This window comes from Nematostella vectensis, chromosome 4 (genome assembly GCF_932526225.1).
Source record: "Nematostella vectensis chromosome 4, jaNemVect1.1, whole genome shotgun sequence".
NCBI lineage: Eukaryota > Metazoa > Cnidaria > Anthozoa > Actiniaria > Edwardsiidae > Nematostella > Nematostella vectensis.
The window spans coordinates 17,781,099-17,790,436 of NC_064037.1; the positions used below are offsets into that span (position 1 = coordinate 17,781,099).

The 9,338-nt window shown below is 48.3% G+C and overlaps 1 protein-coding gene across 1 annotated transcript; it reads right to left on the bottom strand.

Moving 5' to 3' along the window:
• Positions 1-3,683: 3,683 nt before the first annotated feature.
• LOC125561903 (transcription initiation factor IIB-like) lies at positions 3,684-4,610 on the bottom strand. Its single transcript, XM_048726707.1, has one exon. It carries the CDS (start codon positions 4,608-4,610, stop codon positions 3,684-3,686), a length of 927 nt encoding a protein of 308 aa, XP_048582664.1.
• Between the last annotated feature and the right edge of the window lie 4,728 nt (positions 4,611-9,338).

Here is a 9,338-nt window from a genome sequence, read left to right on the forward strand (position 1 = left end):
ATTTTGCTATGTTTTGCGCGACTGCTGGATGTGGTGTGACGCGTGACATGATTGACGACTCTCAAGTGGGGTCGTTCTACAGATTCCACATCATTTTCACTATCAGACGAATATTAAACGAGCTACAATGCCCTCTTCCAAAAGATAGGCTCTTTAGTTGGAATAAAAACTTTTACAGCGAAGCAGCTTACCAAAAATTAAGGACAGAATTCCGAACTGGTGACGATTTCCGGTTCCTCGGACCGATAAATCATGGGTTAGGGAACGTTTATAATTATGATTATCACGGCTTGTCATCTTCTAACGACAAGTATAAGCCTTATGGCACCATTGATCAATTACACGACGAATGGGACGCTGCCAAAAGCGACCACGAACACATGAATCACTTTGAGATCGAGTACCTGAAAGACCTTAGAACTGGGTTTCAGTATGAGTGGTTCTTTCCGGAAAAATCAATGGGGTTAACCAAAGCTGGGTTGTCTAGGATAAACCAGAGCATCGAAGCCTTTGTTTACTGTATTCTAGGCGCGCAAGTTCAGACCCGGTCGTCAATCGTCGGTGATAGCGGTTCAGCTCAGGAAACGAAACAGGTCTTCACGAAACTCTTTGAGAGCGCGGTGGTGGAAAACAGTATATCGAAAAGTATACAACGGTATCAGTTTGCTTTACAACAGGCGAGACAAAAACTAGACCTGGCTTTCGCCCTCGGCTGTTGGTTAAGTCCATCGTATCTTGTGATAAATAACAACACTTCAATCGCTGGTTATAATAACAAGTTACAAAAAGCCACCACTGATATGAAACTGGGGCTGAATCCGATAAATAACGAGATAAAAACGATCCCAAAACATAATATGGGTCATTCAAAGATTGTGTTACCTCATACCGAGTCAGTCACGGCTCACAAACCGGAACCGGAGGCGAAAACTAACCCAAAGCCGGACGTGATTAAACCCACGAACACGCAGCACGAAAATAACCTTGTCACAATCACAGCCTTTACGGCTGGTTTAGCTTGGTATCTATTCCAGTAACATGCGGGATGCATGTGGACGGATGTGACGTACCGCAAGAAGACAATACCTGTTCACATGCGCATACCAGACCACCCTGGCGACCGCGAACTCTCAATGTAAATACAAAACCTATTTTCAGAATCGCTAGTTGTTAGGGTGATTAGGAATTTATGCGTTTTGTAACGTGAGACGCGTTACAAAACTGAGTGGGTCAATGTTAATTTCCGTTACACGTTCTGCAATGGTGCTTTTGTCTATCGTGTTCGCATATTTGAGACCCTCCGCATAACTTACAAAAGGGTCTCTGTTTGCCGTGTTCACACATCCCTTTCCCCTTGCAGTCTTTACAGACATATCTTGCTCGTCTGTGCTCACAAATGCTACCGCCGTTACATTCTCTGCACCGCGTTTTTCTCCGGTTGTGAGGGCAGATTTGCGATCCGTGACAATCTTTGCAATAATATTTCACTCTGCCATGGAGACACTTATAATCCGTTGTTCGCTTTACGGGGGATACTTTCGAGTCTTTCACCGTTTGGTTCTCCATTTCTATCAAACCGGTCATGTCCTTAAATCACTTTTCATTTTTTTACGCCTCGATACTCGCCCTCCTAGCCGGCCGACGTCTACCTAGCGAAACACTCTTCCAACATTTCCTTCTCTTGCTCATCCATACACCAATCCCAAAACCTGTCTGGGTGCCAGGCCACCTGGAGCAATTCACCCTCCAACTCCTTGAACCTCAACTCGTGGGGCACCCTCGCCACACCGGGCGTACCAGCCCGGACCGTCAACCGCGATAAACTGTTTAGATTGGTGGCCCCTAGCCTAACACACACCTTCGCGACGTCAGATCTCTGGTAGACGACAGCTAGGAGGAGACACCGGTTGAAGTCATCGGTCCTCCAGTCATTAACGATATCCCTAACGCACGACCCGGCCGGCCCGAACGAGGCCAATACGTGCGCGTCCCTGGACCTGACCGAACCCTCTATTATACGTTCGACGAGTCTGGTCTTTCCTAGTCTACCAAAGTTTTTGAGACCTATATTATGAGCCAAATACTTTAGCCTGCCAACGTCCATCCTCAGCAAACCACCCTTCCCCAGATCCCCGACCTCATCCAGCGCCTGGCCCGGCCTGCACTCCGACCCACAAACCCCGCATATCCCACCACGATCTTTCTCAGGCGGCTCCGCAAAGGAGCCGTCGAATATGCTCCACGAGTACGACATCGCGTTTCAATTGGTGCCCCCATGTTCTTAAATCAATTCTCAAAGATTTAGGAACGTCTCCTCAGCCCCACGCTCTCACTTCATCCGGAACAGCTTCCCCAACTCCTTCCTCTGGTCCTCATCAATGCACCAATCCATAAACCTGTCCGGGTGCCAAGCTACTGGCATTAACTCCTCCTCAATGCGCTTCTGAAACGTTCGCTTGTGGTGGTGTCTAAACAGCTCCTCATGTAGGGACACCCATCCCTGCGCCTCGCGTAGTATATCTAGGGCCTCACGCATCCACCAGTAGATCGCGTAGACCATAGGCCTAACGAGGTCAACCGCACCCCACTCAAGGCACAGCCTCATAATATCAAGACTATCACATTCAGTGGCCTCTAACAGGGCGAAGTCTGGACTGAAATCCTCAAAGCTCTCCCTCAGCAGACTTAGAAACTCATAGCACCTATTGGACACCGCCGCAATGGTGTAACCAGAGACATTGTCACCAACACCCTTATCCACCAACCACTTGGCGACCTCCACCCGGTTCCACGCCGCGGCCTCAATCATGGCCTCCTCCCAGACAAACACATCGTCGCAGTAGTCACCCAGCACCTCTAAAACCCCTATATGACCGTACCTGACCGCCTCGGTGGCCGGCTCAAAGAACGAACAGGCCCCCAACTCACAACACATTCTAACGGCCCTGACGTCACCGTACTTGCCGGCCCTCTCCATTTCTGAGTCTAGGTATTCTAACCACTCCCAGTGATCACCATCAGGGTCCTCGATGTCATACTCCACATCAGATATCTTAGCACCGGCGCCACGCAGCATCCTCACAGTCTCCAGGTGACGACCAGACACCGCGCAGCGCAGCGCCCGCCCCAACCCACCAGCGCCCCACTCCAGACACTTCCCCACCGCACCAACATGACCATGGGAGGAAGCGCACGCCAAAGCCTCATCGAGGTTGACCACCCCATAGCGGCGGCACGCCTCCATGACCTCAAGATTGTTATAGCTCACTGCGGCTAACATGACTTTCTCCAGCTCATCACAGAGGCGGTCGCCTGGACCGCTGAAGTACTCCTCCATCTCCCCCACACCACCACCGCTGGCGGCGTTGACCACTGACTCAAAGACGGTTTGATCGTAGTCATCAGACACACCACAGAACGCATCGAACCATTGAGGTCGTCCATCGTAGTCGTCAGTGGGGTCCCCCCACGAGTCTCCCCAGGAGTATATATCACTCATGTCATCATCAACCACGGACATTGGGGTGGTCTCACGCCCCACCAGTAATCTTGTTCCAACCATTTATACAATCCACGCAAATCTTTAAACCACTTTTTTCGAATTTTTTTAGACGTGTTAATTCACATCTACTCCGAACCGGCAGTTTTCTGGAAATCCTGATTTCTCTGGAAATCAGGAAACATCATACCACACCGGGCGTACCTAGGACTGTGGCCACTTCTCTCGCTTTCCTACTGATGGTTAACTCGGAGACGCCCGTTCTCTCGGAGAATTTTTTAAGTGTAATATCGACCCCCTTTAGCCGTACCCAGTAATAGGTTAAAGCGACCGCAAAGGATTGCGGGCGAGCGCGATTCAACTCAGACGAGCGATTCTTAGATCTGTAGTAGAGCTGGACCACCTCTCCCTTCTGTGCGGGGGACGCCGAGAATCTATCCATCACATCGCGAATGTGGTCCACGACGGTGGGAGACGTTCCGTGTAGTAAGTAATCTTTAGGCATGTTAACACTAAAGATTTTTAGACCCTTAAGACAACTCTTCCTGCTCAATCCAAAAGTCTCCATTAAGGTTTTCGGTGTCTGACACTTACCGGACATCTTGCAGGCGTAGTAAATGCATGCAAAGACGATCGCCTTCCGTGGGTCGCCGCGAAAAATCTGGCCTTTCGTCACCTGAGTGTATATCTCGTTAGCTTTGGCTACAATTACCCCACTAAAACCCATATTCTCCACATCCTTGTCAATATTTCTATCCTCAGACCTACGTATCTGGACCCGACTTGGATTCGAAGACCGTTTGCCGTCGGAATGTCCGTAAAAACCCCATTCCCTTTCGTGCGCGATCACGCGCTGCATCTGTTCCCCGCACTCTAAGCAACTAGTGACCCCGTCTTCTGTGACCAGGTCGTCATGATTGCAAAGGGTGTTACTACTATCCTCGTCTCCCAAGGAGGCTCTACTAGTCTCGTATTCGGTGAGGGCTCGGTCAAACAGTGCAAATTCCGGCATGAGGGTGGGGACGTTAATCTCAGGCACCGGTCCGCCGGGGATATTATATGGTGGTGGTGACTGATCTTCAACCATACGTTTAACCGTTTGTTCCTCCATTTTATTAAACTGTTCATGTCTTTAAGCCACTTTTCAAAGGCTTTTTTAGATGTGAAGCTGAGAGGCTAGCCTCTCGAGCTCCCTCTGGGTGGGGTCTAAAGTCTCCGCACCACATTTGTGGACTAGTATCTCACCCATCCTTTTTAGCCATACCGTGGCATGGAGATTAACATTGCTAGAACACCAAGGACAATTGTCGCCGCTCCGGCCACAAACCCAACGGGGTCGAAGCTTTTGTATTCTGAGTCTTCATAGTAATCAGCGTTACAACAGCAGTGTTCAGGCCCCGCATCCGCAGTGTCACTCACATTCACCTCCAGCACCGAACAACCGCCGGCTGTAGCCGCATCGTTTTTAATCTTCACCTCCGTCTTTAATGTCATTTTATCTAGGGCCCCACACGTCTTTAGACCAGAATAGCCCCCGAGCTCCCCCTAGGTGCGACACGTGACAAAGTGATTGACAGGTTTTTTACAAAGTGATTGACAGGTGGGCGTGGTCGTCACGTGACAAAGTGATTGACAGGTTTTTTACAAAGTGATTGACAGGTGGGCGTGGCTATCACGTGACAAAGTGATTGACAGGTTTTTGACAAAGTGATTGACAGGTTTTTTACAAAGTGATTGACAGGTGGGCGTGGTCGTCACGTGACAAAGTGATTGACGGGTGGGCGTGGTCGTCACGTGACAAAGTGATTGACGGGTGGGCTTGGTATTGCAAGAGATCTCTGGCAAACTCGCGCATGCGCAGGTCGCGAGGCTTGGCGGAGGTGCGCGGAGACTTTTGCGCCATTTTTGGAATGAAATTTGGGGAGATCAAAAAGTTGCGCCAGCTGCGCCAAAACCCTACTACTCATAGAAATACAAGTAGAACTTCTGACAAACCCACCGCACTCAAAAAGGTTCTTATTATAAAGGTCCTGGAGGGGGGGGGGGTGATCTTCCCATGTCGACCTGATAGAGATGCTCGATGTATCTTTAGGAGTAAGAAATTAGGCTATACTATTAGAAATTATATTCTAGGAGTTCGCAAAAAGAGCCTTCTAAATTATTTAATACTTCCAATTCTTTAGAAGTTGTTCTTGGCAAAGTTAATTGTTTTAGACAATAATATTTTAGGGTGTGAGCTAGCTTTAAAGGAACTTTCGAATTTCGAGCGTCCAACCCCCTCCCGGGAAAAATAAATAAGGCTCTTATGAATGAGGCTCTTATGAATAAGTTCTTTTTAATATAAATACGGTTGTTATAAATGTGGGTTGTTTTTTTATTAATAAGGTTTTCTTTTGAAATCGTCCGCCCATAGCTACTCGCCTGTATGTTTATGCACATAGGCGTAGCAGGCATCCAATTATTGGGGGCACGATACAGAAACATTAAAAAACAATGGGGGTCACAGCCACGCCCCTACTGGTCATTTCCCTATAATATTTGAACATATTGGTACCCCCACCCCCTGCTACGGCCCCGATGTATGAGTTTGGGTAAAGCCCGAAAGTCTGATTGGCCAAGAGTCAAACGATATATCTGAAATATCGTAAATATGATTTATGTATCGATATCCTGATAAGAGTAGTAGGATATCGACATTTATGACAATGTGAATTCCCAAATTTGGGACAATTTGTCGCAAGACGATGAAATTTCCTGTAGTTTGTCTAGCAGGTGTGTCTAATACCAAAGGGTTGAAGTGCGCGCTAATGCGACCACCATTCACAGGTGTCTTCGTAAGCCAGCTTTTGGGCTTCACCCAGACTCGCTTAATATGATTACTATAATACCTCTCTGTACACTATATCTATACATAAAAGCAAAAAAAAATACGCTTTTTAGGAATGCCGTATGTACTAAAATGGTACTATGTATGTTTAAGCAAGCATTTACATCATGCATTACTTAATATCGATAAAATCACTACATAACCAGTCCCGGGAAACTACCGTTAGTTTGGATGGATGTTCATTAATTCCGAAACGTTTTTCTCATCTGACAGCATTGGACAGCATTACTAAGAATCTAAGTTAAGGAGTTACAGGATAGTAACGGAATGCTGAGAATTTTTTTAAACGATTCGGTTGTAAGGCCATTCTAAGTCTTAAATACCATAATGCATTTCATACCCTCAACCCCTGTGTGAAATGGCACAGAAGACGATGAGTGGTCCCACTGCACGTTTTTATTTATTCGAGCAGCTCCCTTCTGAGTTCGCAAAATACCATCAGAATGTTGCTTCGATGGGTCTCCCCAGACTTAAGCCCCATAATCCATGATTGAGTGTGTCATTGTGTTGTAAAATATATTCCTGGCCACCTGGTTGACCGCTCAATGAGTGAGGGGCGCTACGGAGTGACGCGCAATGATAGCAGCTAGACGTGGTACGTTCTATTGCCTTGTCGATGTCTAGGGCGAATATGTGGCGGCGGGTGACCATCTTTAACTGGTGGGCGGACGGATGACTGAGTAGTACATGCACGACGACCAAGCCGTCCTTGGCAGTGGTTACGGCATTTAGGTAGCGTTTTACGTCCTTGACATATGTTGTTTTCTTGGAGGGGCGTGTTCCCTGTCGCAAATGGGCGTGTGTTCTACGGAGGTCTGGGCAATTTGATTGGATGGACAGCCATGCTGCTTTGCTTGTGAAGGGGAGTCGGGCTGCTCCCGATACTATGTTCGCTGCCTTACGTTACGGATAGCTATACAATAGCTATACCGAAACTTCGACCTCGCATGTTAGCCACGTGGATTAATGACTGTGTAGCTTAGCCCTAGTGAGGTCGGTTGTTGCGATATGCTTCCAATGACCAGTAAGGCGTAGGGTCGAGTTGACGTCTGGAATTAAAAATGGCTGGGGGCCTACTTCGCAGAAGGCTGTAACTAGTCGTGAGCCGCCATAAACTTTCGAACGAGGGATTTAAGTACTCGTCGGACACGCCGATATCTTCAGCTGTTCAGATCGTTTGAACACGCCTAGTTTTTCAAGTTCGTCGAAGTGCTGCTGAAGGTCTACGAGCCGAACTCGCGGATATTAGGGAAGACTGCCCTTGCGCTGTAGGGGCTCGACAGGCCCCATGTTAACCTTGGTTACGAAAGGACCTGAGGCGCCATTGAAGCCCTTGATCTTGGGCTTAAAGACCTCGTTGAACTTATTAAGAGTGTCTCGGAAGCTTGCGGTAAGCTCTTCAGACAGGAGGTGGTCTGGGTCGCGGCGAACGGCACTAGAGTGGTTGGTCGGTGTTACGGTAGGGTGCGAGGAACGGCACTAGAGTGGTTGGTCGGTGTTACGGTAGGGTGCGAGGAACGGCGCTAGAGTGGTTGGTCGGTGTTACGGTAGGGTGCGAGGAACGGCACTAGAGTGGTTGGTCGGTGTTACGGTAGGGTGCGAGGAACGGCACTAGAGTGGTTGGTCGGTGTTACGGTAGGGTGCGAGGAACGGCACTAGAGTGGTTGGTCGGTGTTACGGTAGGGTGCGAGGAACGGCGCTAGAGTGGTTGGTCGGTGTTACGGTAGGGTGCGAGGAACGGCACTAGAGTGGTTGGTCGGTGTTACGGTAGGGTGCGAGGAACGGCACTAGAGTGGTTGGTCGGTGTTACGGTAGGGTGCGAGGAACGGCACTAGAGTGGTTGGTCGGTGTTACGGTAGGGTGCGAGGAACGGCACTAGAGTGGTTGGTCGGTGTTACGGTAGGGTGCGAGGAACGGCACTAGAGTGGTTGGTCGGTGTTACGGTAGGTTGCGAGGAACGGCGCGTGGATGGAGTGAGTGTCAGTAACTGCTCCATTAATCCGTATGGACAAAAGATGGTTGTGACCTGGCAGAAATGTTCGTTTTCTTTTAGCACTTTAGGGTGGGCTGTTGGGAATGCAGACGTTCCAATCGACCCTGGTAACTACGGAAGAGGGGAGCCAAAGGTGGGTGGCTTTTATCATGCATGGCTCAGGGGCGTACTTGTTGTCGGCGGGGCTGTCGTGCGGTAGGGACACCTCTAGGAAATCGCCTGGCCAGATTGTGCTAGAAGTCGCAGGGGCGCGAATCAACATGGCACGGTGTTTTAAACATTTCTGCATTTTCCAAATGCCTTCTAAAGCTGCACATATTCCATTTCCCCCTTCCCCCGTTTCATCAGTCAAAAAAGCCCACTTTTCGGGTTTCGCACCCCCCTCCACCCCGCCCCGCCTCTCCCATGAAAAAATTATGGGCACGGTCCTGTACACCGAACGATAACAATCGCTATAACAATAACAATCGATGCTGATCACAACATATAAGCCCATGATGTATTTAACTTAACTATTTAATGCACCAAAAAAGTATGAAAGTATGAGGTAGTATATTTTTCTCTTGATATCATCTGCAAATCAGAATTTTGACAAAACATTTGAGTTATCTTCCAAATAAGAACCTATTCTAACCCACCAGGCTAATTAGGTTCTCAAAATGCCAAATCTGAGCCTATAAATTCTTAATCGAATATTCGTAGTTGGTTGTTGCTTTTTTCGGGAAGGGGGATGTAGACAGGCTGTTTTGCCACGACGGTTGAAATATCCATCCCATGGGTTCGCGTCAAGCATCAAGTGAAAGTCGTAAAAAAAACTCTTCGTATCTATGCAAGATTTGCTTTCGTAATCTGAAGAAAAGGGAAGGGATGAATAAATGCCTTGAATGCACAGGAGATCAACTTGGCTTGCCTTGTAAGTCTTCGGGGAAAACCTGTGGCCTTTCATCTCAAAATATATC